Here is a 15,043-nt window from a genome sequence, read left to right on the forward strand (position 1 = left end):
AATTTCTGAAGAAGGATCCAGACCCGAAATGTCAGCTTTCCTGCTCCTCTGATGCTGCTTGGCCTGCTGTGTTCATCCAGCTTCTACGCCTTATTATCTTGAATAATTCTACTGGCTAGGTTTAAAGTAAAATGGCTTTCTGTATCCATTTCTTTCTGTGAGATCCCATATTGTTCAAGTTATGCCATGAAAAAGGCAATTCAGCCCACTTAGTTCATATCATCATATTGTGTATGTCAGTCCAGTCAGATCCATTCCTCCACTTGATCCTTTTAGCTCTGCAGGTATTATTTTCCTCAAATGTTTGTCTGATTTTCTTTTGAAATCATTGGTTGCCTCAACTTTCATTATCCTCATAATAAATAGGATATATAATAATAAAAATCAAAATTATAAAAGACCTAACTTTGAAGAGTGGAATTATTTGTTGACGGTTTAAATAATGATTTTGAATAATTTGCATGAAAACAAACTTTATCTAATGTTGTGGAGAATTTTCTCGGCTGTTGATTCTCTTGATTTGTGTAAAAAAAAAAGTGTCAGCATATTCAAACTAATTTATTGTCTTGACCATATTAGAAAAAAATTGGTTAGCAATAAAATTTGTTTCTTTGAGGCAAAGATATTAAACATATTCATGTTTTAGTTAGACCACTTGAGCAGTTTATTTAGAGCATAACTATGTTTCTTCATTAAAATAATTATTTGAAACTGTAATGATTTAACGTTTAAGGACATGCCTCTTTATTCTTGACATTTTTTAGGCCTTTTTTTCCCCATGTTAATTTGATCAAACTCAAAATTGTTGGGAGCTGCAAATGGGATGTTAAAGAGCTGCATCTGTCTATAGAGTCACAAATTTCAGACTGCTGCTGTTGTCTTTGTATGGTTACTTAATGGAAGCAATTCTTCTTTGACTTGTATAAACTTGTCCTGATCTTGTGCAGTCCTTTAAAAATCTCCCCTTAATCATCATTCTCAAAGGAAACAGCCCAGCTTCTCCTCACTAACCTTGGAGCTAAAATCCTAAATCTCTGGAACATCCTAGTTAATATACTCTGCACCTTCTCAAGGACCTTTACATCCTTCTTAATTTATCATGACCAGAATTGGACCCAAAAATCTAACTGAGGCCCAATCAGAACTTTATAAAAAGTTTAGCATTCCTGATCCATTTTGTACTCGTATCTCCATTTATGACACCAAGATCCCATTTACTTTGTTAACTACTTTCTCAAGCTGTCCAGACACCTTCTAAAGATAAATGTATGTGAACCCCCAGGTTTTTCTATCCTTGCACACCTCTTACAACTGTGCCATAAGTTTGTAATGCCTCTTCTCTGGCTCAGTAACTTGCCTTCAAAGCTCCTTATCGCTTCCCTCCATATTTCTAAAACCCATTAAAGATCTTATGGAATTGTATTTTTGGTATGTTCTTGGTTCCATTTTACCTCTAATTCCTTAACTGCAAGTAACTGATTTATTGTGTACATATATTTTAGCAATAACATGTATTGATCAGATTTTAAAAAGAGATTGTTATTTATATAAAATTGAACTGCCTTTCCTTTTATTCTCAGCAATGTGGAGTCAGTGCTAATGATGTAAAAAAGTTGGAAGAAGCAGGTTTCCACACAGTGGAGGCAGTGGCCTATGCTCCAAAGAAGGAACTACTAAATATCAAGGGCATCAGTGAAGCTAAAGCAGAGAAAATACTGGTAGGAATGGAATTAGATTTTCTCTCTTTCAGTTTTTTAAAAAAGTGACACCTGAAGGATTTGCTGCCAAGGTTCCTCCTCAAACAGCTACAAAGTAAGGAAAATTCAGAATTTCATATATGCTAACTATTTATGTAAACTTTACAGCTTACACACTATATACTGAAGCCAACATAACTTGAGTATAGCTTTAATATCAATAATAAATTTATACAATTAGAATAGCTACTTAACTGTAAGCTTTTTGTAGTCATAATTCTTCCTTTTTGTTCTTGCATATTCCTTTGGCACTTCTTTCCCTATATTAAAAAGAAAATTGAAAACTTTTTTTCAAAGGTTTGGAGGTAGAAAAATAACAACCAATACCTATTACAAAATGTCAGCCATAAAAGTATAAACATGGTACAAATCACCTTGATGTTGCGTTCTTACAATATTCTTAAACATAATGTATCAACATTTGGTCAAGATCCGTCTGTTTCTCTGAGCCTCCTAGCATCCTGCCATTCATTCGAGTAGTCCCTTGTCTTGTTTCTTCTTCATAGTGCACCAACCATACATTTATCAGGGTTATCAGGTTAAATTATTGACAAGCAGTGTGTGGTAACTATAAGATGCACTGCAGAAATTCTGTGATAAAAAGGATATTATTAAGCTAGAGAGAATTCAGAAGAGGTCTACCAGGATGCTGCCAAGTATGGAAGGTTTGAGTTATAAAGGCTGGACGGTCTGAGGCCTTCCTTTAATGGAACGTAGGAGGTTGAGAGGTGATCTTATAGAGGATTGTAAAATCGTGACCGGTATAAATAGGGTTAATGGTAGGTGTCTTTTCTCTAGGATGGGGGATTTCAAGACTAGGGAGCATATTTTTGAGGTGAGAGGAGAGAGATTTAAAAAAGACATGAGGGGCAAATTTTTTTATGCAGAGGCTGGTGTACATGTGGAATGAACTTCCTGAGGAAGTGGTGGATGTGGGCACAGTTACACCGTTTAAAAGACACTTGGATAAGTACATGAGTAGGAAAGGTTTGGAGTGATATGGGCAAAGAGCAGGCAGGTGGGACTAGTTTAGTTTGGGATTATGTTCGGCATGGACTAGTCAGACTGAAGGGTCTGTTTCGTGCTGTATGACTCTACGACCCTGACTCTATGACATCCTTAGACAGCACTATCCATATCCACGACCACATCCATCTAGAAGGACAAGGGCAGCACATACATGGGAGCAACACCACCTGCAACTTTCCCTCTAAGCCATTTGTTACCCTGACTTTGAAATATATTGCCATTCCTTCACTGTTGCTGGGGCAAAATCCTGGAATTCCCTTCCTAACATTATTTTGGGTCAAACCACAGCAAGTGGGCTGCAGTGGTTCAAGAAGGCAGCTCACCACTACCTTCTCAAGGGCATCAAGGGACAGGCAATAAATGCTGGCCAGGCAGCGATGCCCACATCCCATGAATAATAAAAAAAAAACTTTGAGGGGGCATAAAGAGAGAAACAAGAGAATGATGCAAACTCAGGCTGAGGGCAAAGCGATGGATTGCTTTCTTCCATCTTGTGGTTTCATGGATGTTTGCACAAAGCAAACAGTTGGTGGTGGTAAATTGCAGTTATTGGTGGGTTGCATAAATTGCCGGGATTGTAATACATCGTTTCATGAACTGACTTTAATATAACATGTTTTAAATATGAATTCTCCAATTTTTTCAAAAATGGTGGATTCTGCATGTGGTTTTATTGAACGTATTTCACAAGTCGGGGTTACTGCACAATCGTGAGGAATAAATAGTTCAACAAGTAAAAACAGCTCAACCAATAATGGAATGAACATGGTATTCAGTAACTTCATATGCGAATTATGTGAGGCTTGCTGAATTTAACAAATGTTTGTGGTTTTATTGGCCTGTTTTACATGTTAGAAGCAGTCCAGAACTGCATGGGACTTGTACTTTGTAGAGGTGCTCATTCCTTATCAGTGTGTGTTTCCCAAATGGTGAGCAGAGCATTTGTTTGTGTTCTTATTATTACAGCTTCACCCTATTTGAATTAATTGCAATTCAGTTTTATTTGAATGCATAGTTTAGAATTTTGGGGGTTTGTCAAGTGTGCAGGGCTGCTGATGAGCATCATAAAGTATTCTAATTTGTTCATGACTTGTTGTGAAATTAGTTCTGATCATACAGTTACCTAATTAATGTTTACTCTATATCTCTGCTTTCCCAACCTTTCCGAAAAACGTTAATGCCCTCTACAATATGCTTTAATAAGCTTTCTGATGTCTTGGTGAAACAGTTTTATTTTTGGGACTAGATGTTAAATGAGGCTTTGCCTACGTCCTGTGAAGTTTCTTTAAAAAAAAATTCATTCGGGCAGTGCAGGTTGACATGCTATTTTGGCATTCTTCTGAAGGGCTTTGCTACCAATGTGATTTTTATTGGGTACCAATGCTTGTGCATTTTCGACGGGAATCATTGCATTGACGTTGGAGGATAACATTGTTTTACATCTTCACCAATTTTTTATTTACATCAGGGAGATTTAAAACAGGTTGCTCTTTTTATGCTGAGAGATAGTAGGAACTGCAGATGCTGGAGAATCTGAGATAACAAGGTGTAGAGCTGGATGAACACAGCAGGCCAAGCAGCATCAGAGGAGCAGGAAAGCTGACGTTTCAGGCCTACAGTTTGATTTCTGATTCAGGAGTGAAAACCAAGATGATTTGTTTAATTTTCCCTTGTCTAGTCTTAGGGTTACTCATGCCATTTACAGCACTCGACCTGTTACCAGCTGGGACAATAAACTTAGAAGTTTGAAATGAATGTTGTACCCATACATGGGATATTCATTGTGTGGTCTGGAACTGGTAATGGAATTCGTTCAAAAGAACATTAAAATGATATGAGAAAGTGTTGAGAGCTTGCTTTGTGTTTTTTTTTCAGATTACAGCTGTGCAGTAACTAAAAATAAATTATATTTTTGCCAGGGGCACTAATTATAGGAACATGATTATAGGATTGTATAATTCTACATTGAATTATAAAGTTATCAAAATTTTAACTTAAAATGACCATAAAACCTAAAAATACTAATTACTGAAGTTGAAGTTATCATTAAGCTGTGTGGGTTCTTCTGCCGAGCCAATGGAAATTAATTTGCAGTGCAAAAGCCTCCCTACCCATACAGTAGAACCATGCAAGCATTTGTTGAGAAAGTCCAGCCCTTTTTTTTTAGAAGGGCTACCAGCAGGTCATAGAATCTTCACTTTGGATTAGATCAAAACTATGGAAAGTGTGAAATGATTCTGATATTATGTTGGTTTGCTGAGGAAGAAGAGAAGCTGGGTCTAACACTTTTTTTTTCCCCACAAATCATACTATTTCTATAAACATCATTGCTCCAAAAACCATAAGATATAGGAGCAGAATTAGGCAATTTCGCCCATCGAGTCTGCTCCACTATTCAATCATGGCCTCCATTCTCCTGCCTTCTACCCATAATGTTTGAACCCTTGCCTGATCAAGAACCAATATATCTCTGTCTTAAATACACTCAATGACTTGTCCTCCACAGCTCTCTGCAGCAGAGTTCCACAGATTAACCCTCCTGTCGAAGAAATTCCACCTCATCTCAGTTCTAAAGGGTTGCCCCTTCCCTCTGAGGCTGTGCCCTCGGGTACTAGTCTGTCCTACTAGTGGAAACATCTTTTCCACATCCGCTCTATGTAGGTCCCTTGGTATTCTTTAAGTTTTGATGAGATCCCCCCCCTCATGCTTCTAAACTCCATTGAGTATAGATCCAGAGTTCTCAACCATTCCTCATGTAACAAGCCCTTCATCCCTGGGATCGTGCTTGTAAACCTCCTAGACCCCTCTAATGCCAACGAATCCTTCCTTAGATATGGGGCCCAAAACTGTTCTCAATATTCCAAATGCAGTTTGACCAAAGCCTTCAGCAGAACATTTCTGCTGTTGTATTCTATCCCTCTTGAAATGAATGCTAACATTGCATTTGTCTTCCTGACTGCCAACTCAATCTCCATTTAACCTTAAGAGGATCCTGAACTAGGACTCCCAAGTCCCTTTGTGTGTTTAGAAAATAATCTACGCCTCTATTCTTCCTAACAAAGTGCATATCGTCACACTTTACCACACGATATTGCATCTGCCACTCTTTGCCCACTTTCCTAACTTGTCCAAGTCTTCCTGCAGCCTCCCTGCTTCCTCAGCACTACCTGTCCTTCCACCTTTCTTTGTGTCATCTGCAAACCTAGCAACAACCACCCTCATTTCTTAGTCCAGATCATTAAAGCATAATGTGAATAGTTGTGATCTCTACACCAGTCTCTGCGAAACTCGGATCACCGACTGCCATCCTGAAAAAGACCCCTTTATCCCTACTCTTTGTCTTCTGCCAATTAGCCAATCCGCTATCCACACCAATATCTTGTCCCTAATACCATGCCTCTTACCTTATTTAACAGCCACCTGTGCGGCACCTGTTAAATGGCTTCTGGAAATCCAAAAAGATCATGTTCACTGGCTCTGTTTTGTCTAACTTGCTCATTACCTCAAAGAATTCGAAGAGATTTGACAGGTGCTTCTCCTCTTTTACCACGCACTTTCAAGCACTCTGCAATCTCACCTTTAGAAATGGGCTGTAAAATCTTATCAACAACTGAGGTCAGGCTAGCCAGCTTATAGTTTGCTGTCTTCTGTCTCCCTCCCTTCTTAAACAGGGGTGTTACATTAACCATTTTCCAATCCGCTGTGACCCTCCAATCACCACCAATTTATCTACAATCTTTTTAGTGTGTTTCTACTTCAGAACTCTGTGATGTAGTCCATCTGGTCTGGGTAATTTATCCACCTTCCGGCTTTTCAGCTTCCCTAGCACCTTCTTACTGATGGCCACAATACTCACCTCTGACCACAACTCTCTTGAAATTCTGGTCTGCTACTGATGTCTTCCACTATGAAAACTGATGCAAAGTACTTGTTCAGTTTCTCCACTATTTATTTGTTCTTTATTACTCCTTCTACAGCCTCATTTTCCAGTGGTTCAATGTCCACTTTTGTCTCTGTCTTACCTTTCAGATATCTGAAAAAAATGCTTGAAATTTTTTTTATATTACTAGCTAACTTACTCTCGTATTTCATATCTCCTAACTTTTTGCTGCTTATTAGTTCCCTCTGCTGGTTTTTCAAAGCTTCCCATAATCTTCATCACATTGTATGCTTTTCCTTTTGAAGTTCCCCAGGATTATTATAATAGTGCCTTTCTTACATGCCTTTTCCATCTTTTGATTTATTTTCTTCCCCACATCCTGACTACTGATAGGAGGCCTGTACACAATTCCCATCAGCATGTTTTTTCTTAAATTTTTGTGGTTCCTCAAATCTACCCACACCCCCATACCCACACAGATTCTGAGCCTTCTGACTTTAGCACTTCTTGCTATCGATTTATTTATTCATTTTTTATTCACTCGTGGATGAGGGCATTGCTAGCTAATGCCAGCATTTATTGTCCAGAGGGCAGTTAAGAAAACATCACTGTGGGTCTAAAGTCACAGGTCAGCAAGGACGACCTTTTCCTTCCCTAAAGGACATTAGTGAACCAGATGCGTTTTTCTGACAATCAACAATCGATTCATGGTTATTAGATTTGTTTTTATTGAATTCAAATTTAACCATTTTCCATGGTGGGATTTGAACACAGGTTCCCAGAACGTTATTTGGATCTCTAGATTAAGAGTCCAGAGATAATACCACCAGGCTGTCGCCTCTCATCATTTCTTTGCCTCCTCTCTCATTTGCTAACCCTGTCCCCCTCTGCCCATCTGTCTGTCCTTTTGATAGGACCTGTATGTTTAGACTCCAGCCCTGATCCCCTTAGAGCCATATCTCTGTGATCCTATAACATCTTACCTGCCAATTTCAATCTGCACTACAAGCTCAGTTACATTGTTTCGTATACTGCACAAATTAAAGTACAGCAAATAGATCTCTCTCCTCCCAATCCAAGCTCCTGTAAACTCAGATGAGATATCCTTAACCTGGTCACCAGGCAGGCAACACAACCTTCTGAACTCTTGATCCTGGCTGCAGAGAACAGTGTCAATTCCTCTGACTATACTATCCCCGATTACAATTACATTTCTCTCTTCTCTTCTCCCTGCCGCGCCCCCCCCCCACCCCCCATGATTGACTTGCTGGACTACGGTGTTATGGCCAGTTTGCTCATCCTCCCTACATCCCCTGCTCTTAACCACACAGGGAGAAAATTCTAAAACCTGTTGGATGAGGTCAAGGGCAGAGACCCCTTCAGCACTACTTCCTGGATCCCTCTACCTGCCCCATTTGTAGTCACACTGTCCTTTTCCTGACCACTGACTGAATCTAATGGGTGTGACTGCCTCCAGAAACACAGTATCCAGGTAACTCTCTCTGTTCCTGACGTGTTGCAATATTCAAAGCTCAGACTCATCAACTCCAGCACCGAACACTTGCTACAGATGTGGTCGCTATGAACCACAATGGGGTCCGCCAGCTCCCACATCTTGTAGTTACAACACATTGTCTGGTCTGGCATCTTTAATTTGATTGCTTAATTCTTAATTTAATTTTTAAAAATTTCATACTGGTCTTTTAGTTTGTAGCCTGTAAATATTTCCCCTATTTACCTTCACTCTGAAAGTAAGCTATCATAGTCAAGTTAGTGGCTATCATCAACCAGTGAACTTATGGTTTACCTGTGATGTCACTGCTTTGTGCTTGGCCCCTGATCCTGGGCTTCATTTAATCCTGTTTAAACAAAACTTACAAGCTGAGCCAGAAAAAAAGTAAGCAGAAAGCACCTCTTCCCCTCTACACTAATTCCCATGTTGCCACCAAATTAACCAAGCTATGTACCACTTGGGTTGTGTCTCATTCTGGATGTGACTCTCCTCCCTAACCATGCAAGCTTACTGATAGTGCACTTTCAACAGGACCTTTGAACGTGCTGTTGCCTTCCAAATCTTTCCCTGCACTCCATGATTGAATCCCTCCAACCAGAAGCAAAAGTCAGAGTCACAAATTATATCCTGTGTGACCATGACAAAGATAAACTTCCTCCTTGCTCTTTTCAACCTGTCTGCAGCCTAGGTGTGATTTGAGACTTTGCTGTGTGTCTTAACTCAAATCCCGTTCACCTATCATTCCTGTGCATACTAGTCTGCATTAGCTACAAGCCAAGCATCCTTTTGATTTTAAAACTATTTCATTGTTTTCCAATTCTTCCTGGTCTCCCACTCTATCCCTGTAATTTCTGTAGCTGGGGAGCTAGACACCTACCTCATTTTTCACCTATAAGGCAATTCGTAAAGCCTATCTCTTTCCCCAAGCTTTTTGGCCTTCTTACTTAATATCTATTTATGTGGCTTAGCATCATATTTTGTTTTGTGAGCTCCTGTGAAGCGCCATGGGATATTTCAGAATATTAAATATAGAAATATAAGTTAAGGTTTGCACTTTGTTTTCTCAAGTCAAGCCCTGTCAATATTTTCATGCCTACATTTATGAAAGTTTCCTAGGTAAACATTTATAATGGCCTTCTTAAGCATGTTTATAATAGTTACAATTTTATGTTAACATTTCACATCCCCTTCTGTTGAAAAAGGTATTGCTCAATGTCTTTTGGAAAAAAGTACTTATCTATATGATTTCCTCAGTTAAAATTCCAATGACTGGAATAAGGTTTTTATGCTTGCAATCTGAGAAGATAAAGAAGGCCATTTGAACAATCAAGTCTACAATGGCTGTTAAATTTGAACCATCCGCCTGTGTACTGTTCCCGACCCTTTCCTCAGAACCATTTGCATTATTTGTGGTCCTTGTCCAACCTTGCAAGTTAGTTTCTATCTCCCTTCAAAGGACCACCCTGTTCTGGCCCACCAATTACTGCAGCTTTCTTCCCTGTTCCACCAAATTAATTTGGAACATGTTGACCTTTTCATCCTAACTCGACTAGTTACTTCAGTGATGTAACATTTTACAAAATATAGCAAATAAATTGAACTAAAATGAAGTCTTATTCAATTCCTACTCCCATATCCCATCACTGAAGCCTAGCATCAGAGTTCAAGGCACAGATGAGTTAAAAATAAAGTGGAGATCAGAAATAAATACTGAAAATGCTGCGGAATTCAGCAAGTTTAGCAGCATTTGTAAAAAGAGAAACAAATTTTGATGTTTGAGCCCTTGGAACTTCTTGAAGCAGAGTCATAACGGGTTTTTCCTTATGCAGATACTGCCCGACCTGCTGAGTTTCTCCAGCACTTTTTGTTTCTATATTAGTACAAGTTGCCCTGCATAAATTTTACTAAATCCTAGACTTCACTTTCACAGTGACTAGAGTGCAAGGATTTCTTTATGTTGCTAGAAACTTGTGTCCCCTCTCCCCAGTGTAAAAAATGCCCTCTGTCTAACACTAACTACAATGACTATCCCAGAACTGCTCTTAAAATACAAGGCACGTACCATTAGTTTTGTGTATTTTGCATGGCAGTACGCAAGATGATGACATCCAACTGGCTTGAACCCATTTAGTTAATGAACCAGAAAATGCGTAATTCTATTGCAGTAATATCCCTTCCTTAAAATAGACACTGAAATTTGCTTGTCCATTTTATGGGGAACATAGCTTAGGAGGAACACAAAGGCACAGCTTAGATGATTTATAAGATTGTTTTGAATGAAAGCGAGCCAGTCTCTTCTTACTGGTACTTTATAGAATAGTTTATACTTTTTTAATAATCCTCACAAACTAAGAGATCCATAGCTTCTCTCCTTTCTTGGAATTGGATGATTACTAATGCATAAATACGTTGAATAAATAACCAGTTTTTAAACTTGGAATAATTGTATAACATAAAAGAAGGCAATTCAGCTCATGTGTTTGTGCCATCTATTTGAAATTGCCAAACAAATTAGTCCAGTTCTCATTTCCTGTCGCCCTGTGAATTTTGTTCCATGGAAATATTTTTCGGCATCCTTTTTGTTAGTTAATATTGATTCTGCTTCCATCATTCTTTCAGGCAGAGCATTCCCAATGAGAACAACCAGCTGCATTTTAAAAAAAATCTAATTTCCCCTATCACTCTCTTGCTGATTAAATTAGTATCCTCTGATTAACACACTTCCTCTTGGTAGAAATAGTTTCTTGCTTATGTACTGTATCAAAATTCTTCATCATTTTGAATATCCTTATTAAATCTCCCATTAACTTTCACTGATCACAGTGCTGTCACAGAGCAATCACAGTTGCTGCAGTTAATTTGTTGTTCATCTTATAACTGTTTCTGAAACCTTTCTGAATGTAAGTGGACTATTTAATTTGCTAACAAAATACAAATGTGATATAAATTTTAAAGTAATTCTGAGGCATTCTGAGAATCATTAATAATTCTCTCTTAAATTGTTTTCTCCCTACAAAGTAAGCTTGTTCCTCTTTACTGTTGAATTCAGTTTCTGTGATATTTGTCTTTGATCAAAAACGCAATATGGACACACGTGAACAATTCTGAGAGTTAGAAATATTTTGAAGATCATAAGCATAGTTAAATCTCTAATTAGCAACAGGTAAAAGACCATGTTGTGTTCCAAACAGGCGGCTCTTGAAAATAAATACATTTTGTTTAAGAGTGATAATACATTGTTCTTACACTAGCATGTTTCATAAATGCACAATAACATAAATGAAGTGGGCTAAGTGCACCAAAGGACAGGAAATTATTTCCAGAATGAATATTTTATTGGATTTTAGCCTTTGGCGCCAATATTGAACTCCTGAAAACTTGAAGAGAGAATCCTGGATTTAATAATCCTAAATTATCAAGTAACATTTAATGATGTTGGCAGAGTTTGTGGGCCTTTGTATTTAAAAAGGAAATGCGTCGTTTTTATTAACATTTTGTTGTAAGCTTTGAGGTTAAATTTGGATGTCTTTGCTACCAGCTGCTACCCTGTCACATCTTTGTTTTCTTTTAGGCTGAAGCAGCTAAACTTGTGCCAATGGGCTTTACTACAGCTACAGAGTTCCACCAGAGGCGCTCAGAAATCATTCAGGTCACAACGGGATCGAAAGAACTTGATAAACTTCTACAAGGTAAAATTATAATTTTATTCAAAAGCTTCCATATGTTATGATAGTAAAGGGAAAGAGCTGTCTCCCTGTCCTGCGCACCTCATTGGAAAACTGGAACTAATGTCTCACATCCCTGTTAAGTGGATAATTGAAGTGGAGGCTGACAAGTTGTTTAAGAGGTACTCCCTTTAAAGGTATATACATATTATTACACAACAATAATGTACTCTTTAATAAAGCATCCCTACCTGACTATATCCTCTGCCATTTTGCTCAGATCAAACTGTTGCAACTCCTCCTGGGAACTCCTCCTCCTCCTCTAACTGTATTGCAGAGTTCTGACTCTCATTTAAAGTTTTAGTTTTGTACTACACACCCAAACGTCACTCCAGACTTCTCGCGTATTGTCTCTGCTTTCTTCCCCTGTCTCTGCACTAGCAACTTCTCACCTCTCTCCAATTTTGGCCTCCTTCTCAACTTTTAATGTTTCCTTCCCTAACTTTACTATCTTCCTTCCACCCGGCTCCCATCTCTCCTTCTGTATAAACTTTCCTATCTACTTCTGCAACCAGCTATTCAGCTTGTAAGCGCTCATTATCCATATTGTTATGTTAATAATAAGGTAATCCTTAATCATTCCCTTATCACTTTCAATCCACATTTCTGTTCACATACTATTACCACTGAGTGTCCAAAGGTTCAATTCTCAGCCTCCTTCTATTTTTCATCTAAAAGCTGCCCCTTAGCATCACTATCTGAAGCCTTGGTATAATTTTCAAATGTATGTTGACAACACCCAGTTCTATCTTACCAATACCTGCCTCAACTCCTTCACTGTTGATAAATTATCAGGCAGCTTATCTAGCATCCTATTTGGATGAGCAGATATATCCTTCATTTAAATATTATGTAAACTGCTGCCATTACTTTCAATCACCACTCCAGAATCTGTTTCTCAGGAATCAATTCTAGTCTGTCCCTGGCAACAATCAGAAAATGAACCAGTCTATGTGCACCCTTGGCGTTTCACTTGATCCTTCCAACTTCATATTCATGCCGTCTAAGATTCTCAGTTTCCACCTTTATATGATTGCCTGTTGATTTAAAACATGGAAGCAAACTTAACATCAGTGTTTACCAAACTGTCCTAAAGTATTTACTATCAAGCGAATGGTCAAAGGACTTCATGCAGACAGTAATGATTATCACTAGAAGTCAAACGCATGTCGATGTTCTAACTTTTATAGAATTACTAACTTTTATAGAAGTAGTCTGATTGTCCATGCATGGAAAGTTGTTTTGGAGGTTATAACAAACTTGTGTGAAGGCACGGAACTACATCAGAGATGACCAGTTTGGATTTCAAGGAGGAAGAGGAACGAGAAGCAACTGACATGTTGAGATCGATGAATTGTAATTGATCAGGAGTTTGGACAGGAATTATGTGCTTGTTTTGTAGATTTTGAGAAAACATTTCATCGGGTTGACTGGATCAAGTTCTTGACAGTGCTGAAAGCCATTGGAGTACACTGGGGATGACTTGCAATAAATCTGTACGTGGGTCAAACAGCAAAAATAAGGCAGAACCTTGTCTAATTGGAAAAGGAGGTTAGTGCCTTCAAAATTAGAAATGGTGTTCATTGCCTATGCAAAGGCAATGATAAATTGAAGAGGCAGAATCTGGTGTTACGATTAGCGGGTGACTCGCATCAGGTAGAGTTACGGATGATAAGCATGTGTAGCAACCACAGAAGAAAGACTACAAAAGCTAATAGAGTAATGACACCATGGGGGAAAAGCAAACTTGACAAAACCATCACATCTAAAAATCACCAAGAAATAAGCATATATTAGGAGAAAAAGTACTAGAAGGAATGATAAGATTTGCAGGTAGAAGACACAACAAAGAAATAAGAACACGGAGGGCAATGGGAAAGATCATATTTGATCAGAAGTGATAGTTGTTAACCAGAAAGCTGAATGAACAACTGAAAAAGTGACTTGTGAAGAGCTTGATTTGAGAGATGTGGGCTTTGTGAAAGGGGAAGACCAACTTGCTAAAGACCTTTGAAATGTTGGTTTGGAGGAGCATTGAAAGAATCTGCTAGGCATAAAAAATAGCAAATGCTGTAGGTGGGGGGGGAGTGACTGAACAAAAAAAATTATTGAACGTAATTAGGAAAATGCAGATCACTGACTAGGATATATTGTAAGAGACATAATGAAGGATAGACTTCAAATAAAATAGAGGAAGGAAGATAATATTGAAGTTGGATGGCTTAGAAATTGAACAAAGTTATTGGCAAATGAAAGAAGTGGCACTAGGTGGAGATCCATGGAAAGACTATGAGCCAAGGACCTGCCTTTAGGTAGAACATAAATGAAGACAATTATCATACTTCGACTTCACTCATCTCAGTTCATCTGCCTTTGTAACTATTTCAATGCACTGATTTTCTATACTGTTGCCTCCGTAAACTTGAGGCCATTCCAAAACATGGCCTGTGTCCTAACTCCAGCAAGTCCTATTCCCCTACTACGTCTACTTTGTTGACTTGCATTGGCAGATATGAGGTGATCCATTTTGGACCTTAGAAGGAAACCAGGTATCTTCTAAATGGTGAAAAATCTTGAAGTACTGGAGTCCAAAAAGATCCAGGTATATACATGAATACTAAAACATATAAAGGCACAGATGATAAGCAGGCTATTCTAATGCTGATCTTTATCTCCAAAAGACTGAATATTTTCGAATCAACCTGTTCAGGGATGTTATTATACATCTTTGGAGCAGATACGAGTTGAACTTGGGCCTCCCCGACCGGAGTTGGGACACTGCCACCTTTCCACAAGAACCCTCAAGCCACTCTTCAACCAAAAAATGCCTTGGTTAGACACACTGGCTGCTATTACTAATCCTTGCTCTATGCCTCTGGAAGGATACAGGGCCTTGATGGGAATTCCGTGAAATAATTGCTGGGCTCCAAGTTAAACAACAGAGAGTTAACAACAACAAAAAAAGCAGAATAATAGCAAAGAGTGTTGGAAATATTAAGAATTTCATAAAAGGTCATTGACCTGAAACATTAACTCTTTTTCTTGCCATAAATGGTGCTTGAACTGCTGAATATTTCAGTTATTTTTCTATTGATTCAAATTTCCAGCATCAACAGTATTTTGTTTTTTCTTAACTTGT

General features: G+C 38.4%; 1 protein-coding gene and 1 long non-coding RNA gene across 2 annotated transcripts in view; one reads left to right on the forward strand and one right to left on the reverse strand.

Annotated features, from left to right (window-relative positions):
• LOC125483622 overlaps nucleotides 1-1,982 on the reverse strand; it is a 13,709-nt gene extending 11,727 nt beyond the window's left edge. Inside the window, exon 1 of the long non-coding RNA XR_007262558.1 lies at nucleotides 1,953-1,982. This is a non-coding gene — a long non-coding RNA (uncharacterized LOC125483622). The remainder of the gene's footprint in view (nucleotides 1-1,952) is intronic.
• The window catches only part of rad51 (RAD51 recombinase), a 74,913-nt gene that overhangs the window by 22,270 nt on the left and 37,600 nt on the right, over nucleotides 1-15,043 (forward strand). Inside the window, exons 3-4 of the mRNA XM_020526676.2 lie at nucleotides 1,581-1,718; nucleotides 11,751-11,868. Of these exons, the coding sequence (XP_020382265.1) occupies nucleotides 1,581-1,718; nucleotides 11,751-11,868 (256 nt within the window). The remainder of the gene's footprint in view (nucleotides 1-1,580; nucleotides 1,719-11,750; nucleotides 11,869-15,043) is intronic.

This window comes from Rhincodon typus, chromosome 8 (genome assembly GCF_021869965.1).
Source record: "Rhincodon typus isolate 14 chromosome 8, sRhiTyp1.1, whole genome shotgun sequence".
Classification (NCBI taxonomy): domain Eukaryota; kingdom Metazoa; phylum Chordata; class Chondrichthyes; order Orectolobiformes; family Rhincodontidae; genus Rhincodon; species Rhincodon typus.